The 20,991-nt window shown below is 37.5% G+C and overlaps 1 protein-coding gene across 1 annotated transcript in view; it reads right to left on the bottom strand.

Moving 5' to 3' along the window:
* Ptprz1 (protein tyrosine phosphatase, receptor-type, Z polypeptide 1) overlaps positions 1–20,991 on the bottom strand; it is a 122,568-nt gene that overhangs the window by 73,630 nt on the left and 27,947 nt on the right. Inside the window, exons 3-6 of the mRNA XM_013503257.1 lie at positions 6,914–7,093; positions 5,616–5,767; positions 2,704–2,799; positions 2,141–2,207 (exon numbers count right to left, since the gene is read on the bottom strand). Coding sequence (XP_013358711.1) covers positions 2,141–2,207; positions 2,704–2,799; positions 5,616–5,767; positions 6,914–7,093 — 495 coding nt within the window. The remainder of the gene's footprint in view (positions 1–2,140; positions 2,208–2,703; positions 2,800–5,615; positions 5,768–6,913; positions 7,094–20,991) is intronic.

The raw sequence follows: 20,991 nt of genomic DNA, 5'->3' as shown, positions 1-20,991 counted from the left end.
CTTGATGCATCCACTGAAGTATTAAGAATCCGGAGGCAAGGAGTTTACAGACATGGAAGATTTTGGTCTTTGTTAAAAGAGGAGTGGGAAGTTGGTGCAGAGGTAGGTGGACAAAGAACAAACCAGTGTGCTTCCAGCCAGTTCAAGACACTAATTGTTCTGCTTCCTGATTAAGAGCCAGGACATAGGCAGAGGAATGCTCTTAGGGAATCCAGATTTTCAGGACAGTAATAATACTGCCACGTAAGTGCCAGCCGTGGGCCTAATGAATCACCCCCTCAATGGCTTGAAGATATTAACACAGAAACTTCAGTGAAATAACGCAGGTAAATTTACTCTTAGGAGCACACTTTTTGAACCCCCCAAAATAGTCAAAGAAGCCTTGACAGAAAGTGGAGAATGTCCCACAGTTCTATGAGTCTGGGTTAACAACCCAACGCTAACATCACTTTTGTAGTCACTGCACGGTAGTTCAAGGCATGGGAATATTTAGGATTCGTATTTTATACATTTTTTTAAAAAGTGTTGGAATTCAGACTAGCTGCCCCTTTCAGTCTGGATTGTGTCCATTTTCTGACTCAACGAGAGGGAAATTAAGTGTTGCTTATGGTATTCAGTGTTGACTTTTGCAATCTAAGTGGATAGAAGAAGATGTGAGCTTCATCTTGCAATCGATTACACATTTCGAGAAAGAAAAGCAAAAAGAAAGCAAGCTGGCCCACACGAGTTCACATACTCCTGACTTAAAAGTTTGGCCAGTTCAGATCCTCACATATAAATGATAAACATGAATCAATCCTAGGGCAGGCTTCTGCTGTCAAGTAAAGGATCTGCATGAGTCTTTTTTCTATTTTCAAATTTTTCACCTCCCCAGAGAGGGATAATCCTCATTTTATTGGTAACAGAGCACAGCAGTAATACTGTTTGTGTGAGTGCTTAAAAAAATTAAAATAACAGTAAGAATGGATTTGTAGCCTACTGTCAGATGCATTTACTATGACAAATGACAAGAGCCATGAGAGGGGGGCAGAACAAGGTCACAGAGCACTGCATTTTGTTTTATGTAAGCTTCCACCTTCTTGCAAAAATCTTCTCCCTTATATGACTGAAGCAAACAATTGATCAAGAAACCACCGGTACATAAGTTTAACTTGAGTAGCAAATCCTTTTTTGCCTTAAATATGATTTTTATAAGATTAATTGGCTTCATATTAGAAGTTAGACTATTTAAGGATATATACTGCAGAGACACAATAAATACATTTTAAACATATAATGTAATTTGCAAGAATAAATTCAGAACATTTCAATTTCCTACTTACATTAATATGCTATGATTTTTATATTGCAGTTTTTGGTAAATTTTCCCTTGTTTAGTGAAAAGTGTATTGAAAAGTGACAGACTGCGCTTCTTTAAAAACATACTCTTTTCACCTTTCACACAAGTGAAGTTTTTGTACTGTGTTGTAAAAAAAGTCATGCATCAAAGTAGAGTATTTTAAATTTGGGTTCCATTTTATTTTTATTTCATTTAATTGTTGGACATTTTGTGGCAGTTATATTGGCAAACATCTACTGTTTTGACCATCTGGCATTTAATTGGTGAATCATCATATAATTCATTTTTAATTTTTTTTCTGACTTTTTGAGACAGGGTCTCACTATGCAGTTCAAACTGGCCTTGAACTCACTTTGTAGCCCAAGCTGGTCTCAAACTTGCAAAGATTCTCCTGCCTCAGCCTCCCAAGTACTGGAATTATAGGTGTGCACCACCATGCCCAGCCTCATTTTTAATATTGATGATATAAGAAAGTGACTAAAAAACAAGCCTTGAGGTTTCTTGCACTGAAAACAGCAATGAACTTATTGGTATCTGCATTAGTCAGGGTTCTCCAAAGAAAAAGAATAAATAGGACATAGATGGATGACCGACAGACAGACAGATACATGGGAGAGGATTTATTGTGGAAATTGGCTCAGGCATTTATGGAGGCTGAAAAAACACACTAAATGTTGCCTGGCAGCTGGAGAAACAAGCAAGCTAGTTTCATGGCTCAGAGCAAGTCTGAAGGTCGAAGAACCAGAGAGAGAATCATGAATGTAAAGTCCCAAGGGTTTACCAAAACCTCTAAGGGCTTACCAAAACGACTAACACTCTCCACTCCATCAATAATTGCTTTGTAATCCAAATTTTCTTCTGTTCCCACCTGTCAAAGAAGAATGGCATTCTAAAGACAAGATAAAACAACTGATAAACTGTTTAATAAAAATGCAAAGGTTAATGAATTCCATTTTAAGTTTCAAAAACAATGTGTCACAAACACACACTTTCCTCTTCATAGCTAGGTAAAAACAAAACAAAAACCACATAGCTCTTACATTTTATACTAGAAGAAATAAAAACTGAAATGCCACGATACCCAGATACTGCCATATAATACACTTTGCATGTAAAAATGAACAAATCTGCACATTTGCAGAACGGTTTGTTTCAGTCGAAAGAACCCTACCCCTTTAATGAGTCTGAGTCCCCTTCTAAACATACCAGCCGACAGTCAGCTTTTTTGAAAATGACCACCAGTTGCATTGTGGTTGGGAGTTCTTGTACTTGGAACAAAGTATGGCGTGATATTTCACATCAGTATCCCATGAGATTTTTTTTTGAGGAATTACGTTAGTTATAAATCTTTATGTGGTGATTACCTCAAATAAAATGGACAAAGCTCTTAACCTCCCCTTTGCTTTAACTGCTTCCTCAAAACTTGAAAATCGGTCCACATCAAAGCAGTAGATTTGCATCTATAAATGGAACAATGATACCTTCATTATATACAAAAGCATCACCAAAGTAGACAAAGAGACAATAAAACGAACACCAAGAAATTCTACTTGAAAAATCCTACAAACTAATTCCACCTTTTGTATATTTTCAAAATATTTTACCAGGATACCAAAACACAAACTATCCTTTACCATCCTGTGATGCAGGAGAAAATACAAAATTAGACCTATCTAGAATAACAGTTACTATTCTGATGTTCTTTTACCAAAGAACATTATAGGAATAATTCACTAGAGTAATTTTCACACATAAGTTTATATGAATTTAAACCAAAGGTTATTTAAACTATTTTGCTGATTTCTTTCAAATATAGTGTTCATCATTTCTTGAGTACACGTTTTTCTTGATAGTCCAGGGTTACTGCTTTTGGATATTATCACACTGTGTTCTACTAATACTGAAATTCTCAAAGACTGTCCCCACCAAAAAGTATCAAGAGTGTGGTTTCCTCTTTTAATTCTCTTGTCTTGCTGGGAAGCTGAACTTGCTCATTTCTCCTTCAGTCCACATATCTGTCTGTAACCACCTCGTTCCTATTGATAACTTGGTGCTCCAGGTCATGAGCTTGCAATTCAAGTAACAAAGCTGGGCAACTGTAAAATTTAGGCAAGAGCAGAAAGTCTGTAAGACTCTGTAAGGGTGGTTACTACTCTGATATGAAAAGATTCCGTGTGAAGTAGAGGATGGCACTGCTTCTGCCATGGGAGAATCACCACAGCCCTTTCAGAGAGAGGGTTTCTACACTGACTCTTCCCAAGGGCAGCTTTTAGCCACTTGAAAAGGCAAGAGAGACGGATGTGTGTTCACACCACAAGGAGAAGCCTGGGAAAGGCCTACAGCAAAACAACAGAAGTGTGAGAAACTGAAATCCATCTCTTGTGATTTCAGCTGAGCCAGTGTGAGAGAGAAGACAGATGAGGTGGGAAAGGGAGGGAGGAGCCACACCAAGAGGATTATGAGGCTGTCCCAACAGATTGGGGTTGAGGTGAGGGAAAGTCACGGAGATCCTGCAGCTAATCCAGGTAAGGAGCGGTTGGGATGGGGCAGGGATAGACTGAAAGACCCAGAGAGAGACCAGCTACAGTGACACTTCATAACTTATGCAAGCAAAAATGGTGGCATGGACTGCTTTCTGTCTTCCCACAGCATTTGTCCTGAGAATTAAGAAATCTTCATTGTGGGATGTGTAACATCAGGAAAAAAAAAAAGAGCAAGTCAAGAACACTGCTTGGGGTTCCTGTTTGCACAATCAAATGGAAAGTATTTTTAAAAACAAACAGCAAACAAACAACTCTTCTGAGAGGCAAGTTGAGAAGCTTTTGGAATACAACAAATGAGATTCTGTGAACAAATTTCTTAGTACTGATTTTCATTGTTGAGGCCACTTGTTGTTTATCGCTATTTAAAAAAAATTGTACCTTTGTTTAAATAGATAATATTGTGATAAAGCAAAAGTGAATTTTCACTGTAAAGTGAAATGCTACGTGCTTAAGTGGTCGACTTTTACTTCTTTGACAAACCAAATTTTTAAAAATGTGATCTTCTTTAAGGATATATTAAATACAAGAGCTCTCAATTATAACTCGTAGACATGAATGTGCTAATCTACACTTCTAAATAAGAATTTTTAGCCCTGTAAGAGATAATTCAGCCTCGTATCATTCTTATTGTTAACTATGGGACTACACAGTGAGCCTGTGTTTCAATTTTTTTTTAATGCTAAACATTAATATGACAGGTATGGCGGTGCACACCTGTAATCCCAACATCTGACATGTGAGGCACAAGGATAACTAACTGTGAGCCCAGCCTGGTGAGTTTAGTGACTTAGGGAGACACTGTCTCAAGAAAGAAAACCACTGGGGATGCAGCTCAGGGTAAATGCCCTTGGTTTAATCTTCTGGTACCAAAAAGAAAAAATAGCATTAATATGATGGATTTTTCATGTATGTATACATTCAAAACATACTTTTTATAGAACCTGTTATAGTTCATCATAAAATATTCAAGTATCATTTTAAACAAATATTTACACATAATTTTAAAAATACCTACAATTGCAGCTGCTACAAACTGAAATCATGAATATTGAGAATAAATCATCTAAAATTCTTTTTCTGTTGTGGATTTTATTTTGTTGAGACAAGATCTCACCATGTAATTCAGGCCATCTTCAGACTCATGATGTGGCCCAAGCTGGCCTCACTCACAGCGATCCTCCTGTCCCAGTCTCCCAAGTGCTTGGATTACGGGCATGTGCCACCACGCGCAGGAAAATTCTTGATAAAGTCAAGCAACTTTCATGCCAATTTACACTCTCTCCAGTTGTCGTCTGTGTTTGTTTTTTTATTGTAATAATATTTGCTTTCATTAAATTTAAGTCAATGGTGCAGTGCCTACTTGGTAAGAGCAAGGTCCTGAGTTCGATTCCCAGTAACAAACTCAAGTAACAAACTAAAAGTCAAGATTTTTCTCATTATAATCAAAGAAATTAAGTCAAAAGATTCTCTAGAATGTTGATACAATATTTACTCAGCACATTTATGGGTCACGCACTACAGTGTGTGGCATTCTGGGTACCTTGAAGTGTAAAATCAATGATGAATCTTATGCTCGTTAAACTTGGTCTGCAAAGGAAGGCAGCTATTAATTAAGTAATCGAAATTTAGCCAAAATAGAGCTATTCATTATGAAATTTTAATTCAAATTATATGCTAAATAGAATCTCAATGATTTAGAAATGAAACTGAGACAAGCGGAAATACTGAGTCACCTCGAGTGGAAATCTCTGTCCTTCCAAGCTGTGCTCTGACCCATCGGACGACACATTGCATTTTCCCCAGTGAAAAGTTATTTTGCTTGCTTTGAACACCATTTCCGAAAGTCCTCCACTAAGACGATAGTCATTAGTGATATTAATTTCCACTACAGTAAAACAAAATAAAACAGGATGACATTTCATCTAAGTGTCTGAAAGTAAAAATTATAAATATCAACTAAATTTTTTCTCTTTAAGGTACATTTGGGAAATCATTTATTTGATAAATATGAAAAGCTATTCAGTTAGTTTGGAAGCTCAAATTTGTATTCCTGCATAATATACGTAATGCATGTTATTACCATAAATGTAAAGGAAGCCTAAGACCGTAACTACTGTGTGTTTTGAATGCAGAAGACAGTCAGTCCTCCTGTACTGGTTGGTGTCCCCAGGGGACCATTTGTGCAATGCCCACTTCCCTCAGGTACTAATGGCAGTGAGGGGAGTGAGTACAGGGAGAACTGAGGTCTGCAAAAAAGTATTTCTGGGGAGCACTCCCGCCTTCTCATCTCAGCTCTTCTGCTCCTCAGCACACTTGGTTTTGCCCTGTGCTTGTCCCTCCTGCAATCACCCCAGGCTCCATCAGGTCCAGAACCTGTGCCTCGGGCTGGGTGAAGGATGGACGAAAGCCCCGTGTTACTGAAGGTGGCCCAGCCATCCCTGGTTTGAATGAACACCGAATATATTTATTTAAAATATAAAATATAAAAGATGGAAGGCTACCATTTTCTGAAAATGATTTTGTTAACATATAACTTAACGAAATTTAAAAAGATTTTTGTGTATTTTTTTAAAGATAGTCTCAAAAAAGAGCAACTTAACAAGCATTTCCTAAGGATGGTTTAGAATTTTAAACTTTTGACCTAGAAGGCTGAGTAACTTGTTTTGTTAAATTTTAATTATTACATTTTTCATATCCAAATACTGAATATTGCATAAGGCTACGCAGCAAAGATCAGCTGTCACGCCCAGCATACAGGAGCCCTGACTGACCGTGTAACCACCAGGGACGACCTCATTGTGAGTGACGTTATCTACAGTTACAGGATCTTTATCACATCTTCATGGGGCAGCACCATTGTTACAATGGAAAGCACTGGTCATTTAATTTTTTGTGTAAATTTTCAAAGTATTGTGCAAATTTATACCAATACTGTCTATTCAGTTCATAGTCAGTTATTCAGAGGAAAATGAAACTGCCTTATTCTAGGTCTGAAAACTTATTAAAGGCCAACAGAATGCGAACACCTTACCTGTCTTCCCAGTGTTGTGAATGGACGTGTTCTCCAAAGACGCCTTATCCCAGCCCTGAAACTTCAGTTTCTTCAGATTCACATTGACTTGAGTGAGATCTTCATCAATATTGATGGGGGACTGCTTTGGGCTATTACATGTTGGATATTTCTTTCCCCAGTTTTTTTGACTCAGTGCACCTAGGAAAAGAAAAAAAAGTAAGGAAGTTACTTTCTAAAATTACCACACAAAAGCTAACTTTGTATTATAACTCCTGAAGACACTGCATGAAAACTACATACAATAGTAGGAAAATTGGAGGATCTTTGCACCGATTCATAAAACAATCATGACTATATTAGTCCATTAATATTTTTATTAGTATATGTTTGCAATTCACAACAAATCCATTCTTCATGTGGAACTGGTTGCACACACATAGCCCATCCTGATCTGCTTTACTTTTCCTTCCTCTCTCCCCTCCCTTTCCCCTCATTGCCTGATCCCCTTTCCAGCTCCACAGCATACCTCTGCTTCCTGTCTGTCACCTTTCTCTTATTTTGCTCTCTAAATTATTTATGTTTTTGTCTACTTATATTTTTGTTTTCCTTATCCATTACCTGTGATGGGCATGTAGCCTACTTCCAGATTTAGCTATTATGAGTTGTGTTGTTTTAGATTCTACGTTTTCATATGAAACGTATAATGTGTATGTGTATATATATATATATATATATATATATATATATACACACACCCTACCAAGACTCATTGTTAACAGTAAGAAAAAACAAAACAGAGCTTTCTACAAGGATTTTTGTCTACAGTGAACACGCATCTGACCCACAGAATGAACAGTCCTCTGAGCCCAAACTGCCCTGTGCTGACTTTGTTTCATTCCCACCTGAAACCAGGAACCATCTCCAGTATCCTTGTTTCACTAATTAACATCAAAGCAGTGCTAAAAACAGATGATGCTGTATATGTACTGTTTTATTAAAACACTTGAAATGTTGCGTATCAAAGTCTTAAATTTTTCTCTGCTTAAACTCTAGTATTTCTGCCATTACAAAAACAGCCAAGTAGTAGCACCATTTTTGCAGGACATACACTTTTGAATGCTTTGCTCTAAGAAAATGTGAACAGGTAAGGTCAAGATATCACCTGATCAAGCTTTAAGGAAATTATAAGTACACATATCTTGCTGTAACTCTAGTGAATGTTATCATTGCTGTGTGACAAACAAGGCAATGAAGGCTGACTCCACCGCTGACTCTCAGAATATGACACAGCTGATCTGTGCGATTTAGCCCACAAATAAGTAAGAGTTGGCCACACCATAAAAATGCTTATGTATTCAGAGAGAAGCTAGGTCATGTATCTCACAGTGAGGGATCTATCGTATACCTGAATAGGTGTTGAAAACTTATTTTATTTTGAACTCTGGCTCTATTCCCAGAGTGTGAGTACAGTGTACTTCAAATATGCATGGTGATGCACATTTTGGCTTCTAGGAATAGTTTTAATGATTTGAGTAATGAGATGTTGATTTCGCTTGTAAGGAATCTTGGCATGGTAACAAAAAACACTGCTTACTTTACCGATGTCAGTGTTAGAGAAGCTGAGAGCCCAACTGCAGAATGAATCAATAGTCGTTTTCGATGCTGACATTTTAAAATACAATACATTTCAAGTCACGTAGTTGAGGTTCCCAGACACACGAATTTTTAATTCTCTGATAATAATGCATGCGATGTACAAGGCTGCTCTTTACCGTCGTGCTTTCATCTCCACTTGGGGTGCTAACTGGCATCCATCTCTTGGCATATGAAGCTTGAACTCGAATTCTTCTCTGAAACAAACTCTTCTTACAGCCCTTGCCATACTCTAAACTTGGAATTCATTTAGATGCTTCCGATTCTCCTTCAGAGAGCCCTTTTGGGTCTGCCTTCACAATCCATCCTTAGCCGGACCATTTCTCCTATCACTGCCATCCTAGCCCAAGCCACTGCCACCCCTCGCCTACACCTTGCTACTCCACAAGAAGCATCGCCCAAGAGAAGGTTGTTAGGTGAGTCAGCGCCCACTGCACCCGTATAGAGTCAGAACCTGCATTTTAACACAATGCCCAGGAAATCCACGAGCATAAAATTTTGAGAAGCTCTGGCTTAGACAACTGTAATGCTTTAACTGGTCTGCAGCTTGGACTTTTGCCTTTTCCACAGTCTTGCCCTCTACTTAGGCAGTAAGTTGAAATTTTAGGTGGACACATCTGCCACCCACATCTCCCTGGGGTTCGTGCCCTGCATCATACCCTCAGCTTAAGCGTGGGCAGGACTTGTGCACGGAAGGGGAGACCATGTGCTTCATTAGGTCACACAGCATGACAAAGGTGATGGGAAAACTGCTGCTGTGATTGTGACAGAAAATCCCCTGGCAAGGTAGGGAGAGATTCCTAGCACCAGAGATTTTCTTACTGGTCGTGAGGACTCGCTGATTCTTGGTAAAGTACAGGCTGAAGATAACTCCGTAATTTTTATGATTAAAAGGCAAAATGAAAGAGGCCAGAAGGGAAAGAATTTTCCTGTGGGAAGAACTATAAATAGAAAAGAAAAAAATTCAGGAAGGTAAAAACCCGAGGTTCATCATGCAAAGCACTCTACAAGGCAGCTTCTTTAGTCAAGAGGATTATGAAACCAAAGAAGGTAAGCTAAAAAAGTGTTAGACTGTGCTGAAATAAAACAAGATAACAGAGGCATGTGTTATATTTTTATCTGTCTTTAATGACACTGATCTTCTGTTTAAGCATGACTTTTATAAATTCTCAAATTAATGATTTTAACAAGTCCACCTCTGTCCACACGGCGACGCTGAGAGTTAGCGTCCCAGAAAGCAGGTGCGTGAACTCCCTAGAGTTAAACAGCGTGTGCCCAGGTCTCATCAGAGAACGCCGTGAAAGGAAAGGGTAGGACACAGACTAGTTACCTCAGTTTATGGAGCTGATTTATCTGCTTGGAGAATTTAATTCTGAGAATTAAGATAAATCATTCATTTACATATCCATTCTTTCTTCTATTCATTAACTCACCTGATTCAGCAATATTCCTATAAATTTCCTGTGCCCTTGTCTATTGGACACTTAACATACTGGATTTTTTCCTATTAATTTGTCTATTTTCTTTTCATGTGATTGTCAAATTCTGAGTTTGGTAAAGAAATGAAATGAAATGTTTTTGAACTAGACTTTGAGGATCAAATGCACGTATTCAGTATTTGCATGGCACATACCCTCTGTTCCAAGTGGAGTGAAAAGCAATTCCAGATTCTGTAGGGTTATGCAGGAGTTCACATTTGCTTATTTGCTTGCTTAGTGGGTTATTACATTCCAGAGGGTGTGTGTGTGTGTGTGTGTGTGTGTGTGTGTATATGCATGTGTGTGTGCACAGGACCTGTTAAGGAAACTCACAAATGTGTAATACACACACACACATATATATATTATGTGTGTATATATATATACACAAAGGTATATATAACGTGTGTGTATATATATATATATATACACACAAAGGTATATATATATATATATGCTGAGGCAAAGTAAACAAAGACAGCAGCAGCATACAGACACAGGCCTTACAGGACGGACAGACTTTTGATACACAGACAGCACATATTGCGTTGAATGATGAGCATGAGCAAACTCACAGTGGCAGAAAAGTTCAGAAAAAGTTCAGAAGTTACCAGATCCGCTTAGACTAGGAACAGAGCATGGATGCCAAGGAATTCTACAGGAGAGGAAAAGGTGGTCAGTGGAGCCGGGTCCACCAGCAGGAAGTAAGGAGGCTTTGGTGAGTGAGACAGAGCGATCTCGGCTGCGTCAGAGATTCGTGTGATCCTTATAGTCTCCATGAATGCATCTGAACTGCAATACGTCCATCTCTTCTTCACGTTATAACTGCAGCATTTTAGAGCCTGGCCCTTACTGGTTAAATAAGCATCCACCGAAATAATGAATGCTTCCATAGATGTCACCAGTTACCCAGTCTTATATACCCACATGCCGCACATCCTGACCCCTCAGTGTTCTGGAGGGGAACACATTTTACAACATGTCCTGAGCGGGAAAGTACTAGTCCACCAGTCATTAACACAAACATATCAAGTGAAGAAAACTAAAGTGCAAAATGAGGAGGGAATGAATAAAATAATATACCAGTGTAAGGTTTTTAATAGTGGGAGTAAAGGATACAAATGAAAATGAAAGAAAAAAATCACCCCCCATTCTTTTTCCTTTTCTATTTTGCATTATTTTTGTTGGATCTTGCTTTTGTATACCACAGAAATAGATAAAATTATAATTTTGTATAAAATTTTAGTATTATTTTAATATGTATAAGTTCTTCAGCAGGGATCCACTGAAAATTCCTAGAAATATGAGAAAAATCCCAATAAGATATGAGTTTGTACACTTAGAACTCATTCATTACAGGTAGAGATACTGTTAAGAAAAACACAGACTGCTTTTAATCTTAATGAATTTATAGTCCAGATTTTTATTTAAGAAAACATTTGTGAAAGAAATGTATACATATCCACATATAAAAACATAAAAATTAAAATTTAAGTGTAACACTGAAAGACTGCTGCAGCATCTGTAGGAACTGGCTGACTTGAATAAACTTCCTTCAGAATTCTCTGCACTATAAGGAAGGGAACTCTTCCACATTGTTGATAAGAATGCAAGCTAGTACAACCACTGTGGAGATCAGTATTGAAATTCCTCAAAAAACGAAAACTAGAAATTCCATTCGATCCAGCTATTCCTCTTCTTTGTCTCTCCCCAGCAGAGTGAGAGACACTAGAGTGGCACCTTTGTACTAACGTTCATCGCAGCACAACTCACAATAGCTAAATCTCAGACGTGGTGTCCAGATGAGTGTACAAATGAAGATGGTGTTTACACACCACGTGGCACTGCTCTGCCATGGGTAAGGATAAACTGAGATCACAGCATCAAGTGAGATAAACCAGACCAAAAGCTTCAATATACCACGATTTGTATTATATGAGAAACCCAAAATAGAAATAAGTTAAAAAGCAAAGTAAAAGATAGTAGGAAACAAGAAGATAGATCTTTTACAAAGGGAAAGAAGACCAAGAAGTGGAGGGAGGGAGGAAGGAAGAGAAGAGGAGGAAAAAACGAATTAAGATACATTACATGCATGTACCACATCCCCACGGTAAATGTGATCATTACATATTACAAACACATACTAATAATATAAATTTTTTGTAAAATTACTGTGGGATTGCTTCCTATTTAAAATTTTAGAACTTTTTCAAGTTGGAAGAAAATCCCATACAAACAAAAACCCGGCAAGGCATAACAAACCGTGCTGCTCTGTGATGCGGTGCGTTTGAGCTTGCTGCAGAACACAAAGGAAGAAAATAAAAAAGACAAGATGGAAAAAGATCTAAGAACAATGACACAGTGAAATACTATTGCTTTACAGATTAGTAATCAAAATCTGATCATATGGGAAGTATAAATGAAATCAAAAACAATAAATATGAAGACACTCATAATGGACCATAATTAACCCACTGCTTAAATCAGAAAATGAAATAAGTCCAAAAATAAAACTTTTAGTTGTGAAAAACACCCTGCAAAACCTAAGAGAAAATAGTTTCATGAAAGTAATAAAAAGACAGTGAGCCCATCCCAGATTGGGCATTATGCACAGCAGACAGGGATTGCTGGGTTGCTCTTCCTCACTGCAAACCTAATATTCTTAGAATAAAACAACGTCCATGAGAGCACAAACTTGGAATTCAGATTAAAGTGAACCAGAGGTGACAAAAGAGAATTAAAGGAAAGAATAGTCTAGCACCTAGAAACAGCTGCAAAGATGAGGAACAGAATTTCCTTTAAGATAGAGGGAAGCATACGTAGGTGCGTACTATGTACTACAAGGAAAGAGTTCCTGAGAAGAGGAGTTTGAGGTTATGGAGGTCAGTGATGAAGGTCCTCATGGTGATGAGATACTGACCATGGATGGAAGATTATTAGCCTCTCATAAGAGGAAAAGAAACACAAGAAAATCATGGAGAGATGGAGTCATGTGGATCTAGCTACATTTAGAGGATGGGAGTAAGAAATCTGACAGCTCATGTCCCAGGGTTTCTGTTTTAGGTTGGACTACAGCACATGGAGGGAACAGTAGTTGGGAATTTAGACGAAGCCCAGCTCTGCCACCTAAGAGCCTCACTCACAGCAGCCTCCGTTACCGTATTACAACAGGAATATGAATTTCTCCCTCGCAGATTGTCTTGATTAAATACGACAACACAGGCTGACACCGCAACCTTCTCTGCCCCCTTCCCTGTTATTTCAGGAAAAGTGAAGTCAAGACCATCACGTGAGGGACACTTCAGTGAGAAAACTGACGAGAAAACTGAAGAATGGAACAGCAAACCTGCAGATGTGATGGAAATTATCACAGTCTCTGCTGGTGTGAGAGACAGTGACCTTGTAGACAAATTGTGCATTTTTGTTTTATTAATTAAAAAAAAAAATTCCTGGAAAAATCAGTAGCCCTGATGGACAGATTGGGCGAGTAGTCCCAGTCCTGGGCAGAGATCAGTAGGACCGGGTGGTGGGAGTATAAAGGTCAGGGAACTGGAAGTTCAGGCCAGAGGAAGCCAATACACTCACCTGTAATTTACTATGGGGAAAAAAAGCAATTTTTAAAAATACTATTGAACAATTACAACCATGGTCTCCTCTATCAATCATCTTTCCTTTTAAATTATGAAATGGAAGTAACAGTGATGAAGTCCAATACCGCATGTTTCAGGTGCTGTACCCAGGGATCAAGTATTTAATCAAAATTAGAAAATCAGATGAAATTTAAAAAGCCCCAGGGACTACAGAAGATTTTGTTTTTGTAACTCCCACTGACAAGCCATCACTTCTAAAAGGAAGAAAAGGTATAGTGATTAGGTGAGTTTATGATTAATATTATGACCTTTATATCTCCCCAGTTTGTTCTAAATGAGTAGAGTATATTTTAATATTCAAGAATTTGATTGAAGGCGATGCAGGCTGATTCACTGCAGGATTTTTTTTCTATAGCCCTTGCTATTTACTAACTGCCCTCAAAGAAACCCAAGTGAACTTATGTGTGGAATGATAGGACAGAGCCAGGATTATTTCTTCTCTTTGGTGCTGCAGTCTGACTATTATGTACCTATGAAACAGGAAATATAAAAGCATGATGCAGCCCTGGATATTAATCCTTGGTTTGAGAAATTAACACAAAAAGCACTTGTCACAGGTAGCTCAGAAGGTTGTCTCCGAGTCACTGTAAGCCTTGTGGTAATGATTAACTTTCCCCTCACTGAGAAGCAAAACGCTTGTGGCAATGGAAGCCTCTGACAGTGACACCATCACGTCTGAACGCCACATTTACTGTCCCTGTGCTTTTTCATATGAGACATGACTGTGGCTCTGTTTCCCACCTTTGGGGAACGTTGGAGAGCCACAGATTCAAGGTTGAGATGTGAGACACAGCTATACCTTGGCATCCTTTCATTCGTGATAGGACGTCCGCCATTGTTTCCTACAAGATCGTTTCATTGTTTAGCTATAGCATGCTGATCACACGGGCAAAGCTTCCACCTTAATTCCTACATAGTGATATTTGTTCCTCCCTTCTGTGAACACTTATCACAGAACACTCGAGTAGCAGATCTCCTAGATGCATGTCCTGGTCACAAAAAAAGTGTGTACCCATTATAGTTGCACTAAACCCACTGCCTCCTCTATAAATTCTATATTTTATATTACCTCCAGGCCCCACCAAAACTTAATGTCTCTAAATACAGCTTTTATTTGTTTGTTTCTTTACTCATTCATCAAATATTTATGAAATACTCATAAGAATATATGACTTAGAAAATAGACTCAAAAGTATTCACTATAAAGGAACTCATGCTCTAGTCAGAACCAGATACATGAACTGCATATTATAGTATAATATAAGTGTAATGAAAATATGTATAGAGTAGTCCCAGGACCCTAACAAAGTATGTAATACAGCAGGGTCAAAAGATGAAATGATGACCTGGGTGAAACTTCCCTGGTGACAAGATACTTGTGACAAGTCTTACATCATAGACCAGCATCCACTTGAGGCATAATGAGATAGAAAAAAGGCGAAAGCCATGAGCACCGTGCTTGGCAAATGCTGCCCGTTCTCCTTTTCAGGTGCACCATTTTTGTTCTGTGTCAGTGCCTTTGCACCCACCACGTCCCTACACGAGATATAGGAGTCCTCTTCTTTGCCTGCTGGCTCCTTTTCTTCTGTTTCGTTTTGGTTTGTTTTCTCTGTATCTCAGGTGAACCTCTCCCTTTTGGAAAGACCCTCTTCAACTGTGCTAGGCTTCTGTCTCCCATCACTGTGTTCATTCATTTCAGAAATTTACCACACTCGGCAACTGTCTTCCTCACTTAGTTAGGCTTTTTGTTTGACTGCTTTTATTTCTGTATTTTTTCTGTAATAGAATGTAAGCTCAATCAAAGCAGGCCCGATATCAACTGCCTTAGCTACAGAGACTAGTACTGAATAAACTGAGGCTCATCCATGATTACTGTTATTGTGCTTATTAGCATTTATCCTTTTAGTTCACATGAGTGCTCTCTAAAAGAGGCAAATACATGAATTCACATTTTCAGAATAACAAAACACACAGCAAAATGCATTTCACAAATGTAAGGGTTACTAAAATGAACCACTCTACTAAAGTTGTCTGAACAGTTCTCTATGCAGAATTCAGTTCAATGGAGCATAAAACCGCATTTCATGTGCCCCAGTTTGTCAGGTTAGAAAATTTCAATATGTACAGGAAAAGGAAACACATATTTATAATTGAGAATGATAATATTACCAGAACAGATCTATTCAATTTGACCTAGATTTTGCTTCACAAATAAAATTCTAAAAGAAAATAAGTAATGAAATCTCAGAGTTACAAAACAAATTTTTACTGCAATATTTTACATCAATTTATTTTAGTAAGAACCCCTTGAAAACATAAATGACGGGAAGCTCACATTAAATATTTTTTCTGAGACCTTTGTATTGCTTTCTAATCCAAACAATTTCATTGGGAAAATCATTAAGTTCAAAGTAGAACTACTAACTGAATTACTTGTTTTTTTCAAGTAAAACTAGAGTATAATTCAATAGTTAAAACTAGTATAATCCAATTTCTCTATACCCTTTTCTTTTGAAGCTAGTATAAATTGCAGGATTCAAGCGCAGAAAAAAAAACACATTTATTAATGTGATGGTATCAACTGTTCCTGAATACTTTAGCACGTGCTTTTTAACTCCAACAGTATTTTCCTATATTCTAGTAATCACGATAGAAACATCAAAATAGGGAAATTAACATTGCTAATTCCTACTTTCAAATCCCTATGCTTTGTTTCGTTATTGCCAACACGTCTCAACAGTACCCTGATGGTGTAAGACTTCATCTGGTAACGTGTGTCACCTACGGTTGTCACATCTCTTCAATCTCATTCAATCCGAAGTAGTTCTTCCATCTTTTCTTGACTTTCAGGATAGCAACACTTTTGAAGTCTGCAGTTATTTTATAGAATGTCCTTTGATTTGAGAATTTGCCATTATTTAATGAGTGATTAGGCTCAGGATATACATTTTTACCAGGTATGTCATGAAAATGCTGCTCTTTTCTTATCCCATGTCTTATTCAATGACAGGATTTCTTTTTTCTTTTGTTTTGTTTTTTGAAAAACAACAAAATCACAAATCTTGTGTCATCCTCACACAGGGGCCATGCTAACCTTCTCTAGATCGTTTCAATTTTAGTGCAAGTGCTGCTGAAGCGAGAACCAGTGACAGGCTTTCTATGTGGACCATTATAGCTGCTGTTTTCTTTGATCCCTTGATAAAAGTAGTACACATTTTTCTACTGTAATGTTATTCCCTCTCTCTTTGTAATTGTAAAATGTTTTCTGGGGAGATACTTCATGTCAGTATCTCCTTTTTCATAAAATTTAACTTTTTCAATTCTTAATTTATGATGATTTGAACTCGTTCCCTGTTTTATTCATTAAGATACAATCCACTGTGACAATTATGTATTGTAGTTCTATGAGACCTTTCTTCTTCTTTTCCATCATAAACTGTACCTTTTCCACAAAATACACTAAGAGCTACAGCCCTTGCTTTCTGAGCAAGGGTAGGAGGTAGGCAGTTCCTAACTCCAGAGGCTGTCATGAGGAGGACATCAAAGTTCCTCTCAGACTTTCATACCTTTTCATCATGCCTACTGTGTATAGCCCTTAGGGTGCAGAGAAGGTCTCAAGTCTGGGGCTGCCGTTACTTATAGGAACACCAGAGAACATGTTCACAATTCTTCTCGTGGTGAAACACTGGCTCTTACAGGTGAAGAGTTCCTCACATCCTTATAGGTCATCATCACTAGTTTCTTCTCACATTTTTCTGGTTAGAAGAAAAATTCTAGTTTTGACTTCAAGAGCATTCAACAACTTTTTCCCACCCACACCGTATCAGTGCAGGAGTGTTTCTCAGGCTTTTTTGTCATTAGCAACCTGCCCGTCATCTCACAGTACAGAGGTAGGCGGGGTGCAAAATTTTAATGAGTAAAGGAGATGTCACAATTAGGGCACGATGCCTTCTGATTCTGAAAGCAGATGCCTCATAGTAATAATCTGACCCAAATGAAGTTCTACTTCTCACAAACTCTGGAGAAAAATTACCCTGTCCCTATCTCTAATGGTCCTCCAGGATGGTGGAAAAAAGGCTATTTTTAAACAGCAAGGGATATCCTATGGCCAGTAAGGGAGAGAGATCTCCTCTCTAACATGGATAAAGCTACTAAGCCTGGCATTGTGCCTCCATACTGCAGCTGCGAAGAGGTATGGGATGCAAGAGGGGAGCTACGCCTGGATACCGATAGCAATGAGAACTAGGATGAGTGTAGTAGTTTTTTAGGAGTCTCCCACAAGGAGAAAGTCATTACTAAGCATGGCCTGATTAGGGATGTTCATATGACCTGGAGATATACTGTACATCCTCCTAAAACAATGAGGATAAGGGAATTTTTATAAAAAGTGAATTTCCCGAACTTTCAAATTGAAAATGTATCAGTAAATACAATTTACTTCAAGTAAGAAAATATGCTGGCTTTAGAAATTTTGTGGCTGTTTCTTTACTTGTAGAAAATGGCTTTAATTCCCATAATTTTGGAATATATCCAGAGGATAATAATCTAAAATGACTGTACTCAACATTCATGAAAGGCATGGCCTCCTTATGCAATAGAGCTTAACAGCTCATCAGGAGTCACTTCCTTTCCTGTAGATAATTTAGAGTCCCACCTTTTTGAAAGACTCAGTATTTTTTTCTTCCCTTTTTTCTGCTGGCGGATGATCAATTAATATGTGCTGAATGAATGAAAGGATGAAATTATTATGCAAGAATCTCAGGCTGTAATACCCATTGTAAATTTTCAAATAAGGCCTCTGTTATGTAATAGAAAATGACAGATGTCTTTTTATGGACAGCTATTTGTATTTTCAAACATATTTCCCAGTTGTACAGCCTAATTCCAAGAAAAATGCAGCCCAGTGACAGAAAATGTAATTTGTATGTGTAATAGTAAAATCATTTGTCTTGTGGAGTAGAAATTATTGACTTGAAAAATGATTACACGAGTTACTTAACTCCAGAGGGCTACTGCAGAAAAGAGAAAACCATCTTTGCAAAACAGAAATATAAAACGTCTACTTTAAAGTTTTAAAGACACCAACCACTAAATTGTATTACCAACAAAAATTAGGAAAAATTATTAATAAAACATATTTAGGAGATTTATATTACTGGAATTTAGAAATTTAAAATAAAAGAATAGAGATACAGAAAATACAATCTTGATATTGTCAGGATCCAGGATCTTCTGGAGCTAAGGGTAAAAATAATATTTTTAAAAGGGAATGAAAAACTTTCTTTGAGAATTCATTGGGTTAAATACATCAAGAGCAATGCAGGGTGAAGACAGTCTGCAGCCAGAGGGGCCAGAATTTCCCAACGGACCCACTGAGGCCAGAATCTACCCATACATGCACAAGGTCCTGTCTAAATGGGGAAATTAATGAATTAACAAGTCTTCAAACACAGTATCTCTTACTGATATGGATACCAGGTTTTAAAGATAACATTTAAGATATTGTTTCATATCATGTAAAAGCAATAATACTATTTTTTCATATCAATGTACCTCATCCAGGGAGCTAGTGCACTTTTGCATATATAAACACATTCATGCATATATTTTCTATTTGCTATTCTATCATTTATTCATTTTCCATATTAAGGTACCATAAGATGTGATTGATCTATACTCTAAATAATAGTTTTCTTAGATCACAGACATCAGGATCATGTGAGAATTTGTTTAATATTAATTTGGTGACCAATTGTCTCAAATTTACTAAATCTAGCTGGGCTAGTAGCCCACACCTGTGATCCCAGCACTTGGGAGGCTGAGGTAGGAGGACCACCACAAGTTTGAGGCCAGCCTGGACTATACAAGGAGTTTAAGGCCAGCTTCAACCACACAATGAGACCCTGTCTCAACCCCACCAAAGAACTACAAATTTACTAAATCTGAACCTCTGGAATCTTTTCAATAATTGCTCCACTTGTGATAAATTATAAAATTTGGGAGTCCCTGGTCCAAATTACACACTATACAAATTTAATTTTCTCTTTATTCTTTATCATTGTAATTGCTTATTTGGGAACTTCACTTTGAAAAGAGGAAGCAGTCATAAAAGTTTCAGAATATTCCAAATAAGAAAACAAAGTCTCTCATTAACCTAATATTTTATTATCTTTAATATTATATAAATACAAAACACTTTCATATAGACAGTTAAAAAGTTTTTGTTTCTTCACATATTATGTATAAAAATATACCATACTATATACACCATGCCATATCACATATATTTAACACTGCTAAACAGATAAGTAATTGTTCAGTGAAAACCTATAGCATACAATGCTAAGTTATATGCATTTCAATAGAGCTTGTAATCTATTCTAATATATTTAAAATATGGTGAAAATTTGCATATATCTGCTTGGCAAAGTTAGTATTTATTTGGCTAACAGCTGCTAGCTCTTTAATTGCTTAACATTAGGAAATTGGAAAGTGGTGTGATTATCTATTTAAGGCCAAGCATTAATTAGGATCAAATAAATATAGTTCCTTAGATCTCTGTGGTACCTAATCTATATAAACATCTTCCAGCAATAACTCATAAATGATTAAATGAAGGCCAGATACATTAGACGAATTTGCATCCTATGCTGGAACTTAATTTTCTACTCAATTTACTTTTAAAAATATTGGTGGTAGAAAAATACATTGATAGGACTTAGATTTTAAGTCAAGCTTTCTCTCTTGTACTTAAGCAAGAGCAAGCAATCACCCATAAATGAAAGGGATAGAAGAGTTATGGTAATTTGCCTACATATGCACATTTTTGTGGGTAAAGGTTTATAACTAACACTCACAGGACTTTCTCCCTAATTGTGCTCTGCAATCTCATAAACACATCCTGAGCAACTTCCTTCATGTGGCCACAGAAAGTAAGGATGTAACTATTCTGCTAAAAGGGAGACCACAGAGGCTGCTCTCAAAAGATGAACTTTTCTCCTTGCAAAAGAGAACGGTCTCTTTCCTGTCAATGGAGACTCACATAAAGTGGTGAACTGGAATGGGACTTCTTTGATCCACAGGTCAGTAGCACTGTCAATCAATCTACAGAAGACTTTAAGCTGCAGATGTGGGGAATGCTCTGGTGATGCCCATTTGGAGGGCATATCCTGGCTACCTGCATAATTGTTCTGACTTTAAAAACTACACTTTCTGGTAAATGACGGAGAAAATGTGACTGAGCTGGCAGCAGTTCAGACAATCAACTATGAGGAATTGATTCTCACTGAGCTGGGGTAATGAAATCAGAATGTGA

The sequence above is a fragment of the Chinchilla lanigera genome, unplaced genomic scaffold (assembly GCF_000276665.1).
Source record: "Chinchilla lanigera isolate Chin_1 unplaced genomic scaffold, ChiLan1.0 scaffold00078, whole genome shotgun sequence".
Taxonomy (NCBI): Eukaryota; Metazoa; Chordata; class Mammalia; order Rodentia; family Chinchillidae; genus Chinchilla; species Chinchilla lanigera.
Note: the sequence above shows the minus strand (reverse complement) of the source record. Positions and strands in the feature narration are given on the sequence as shown.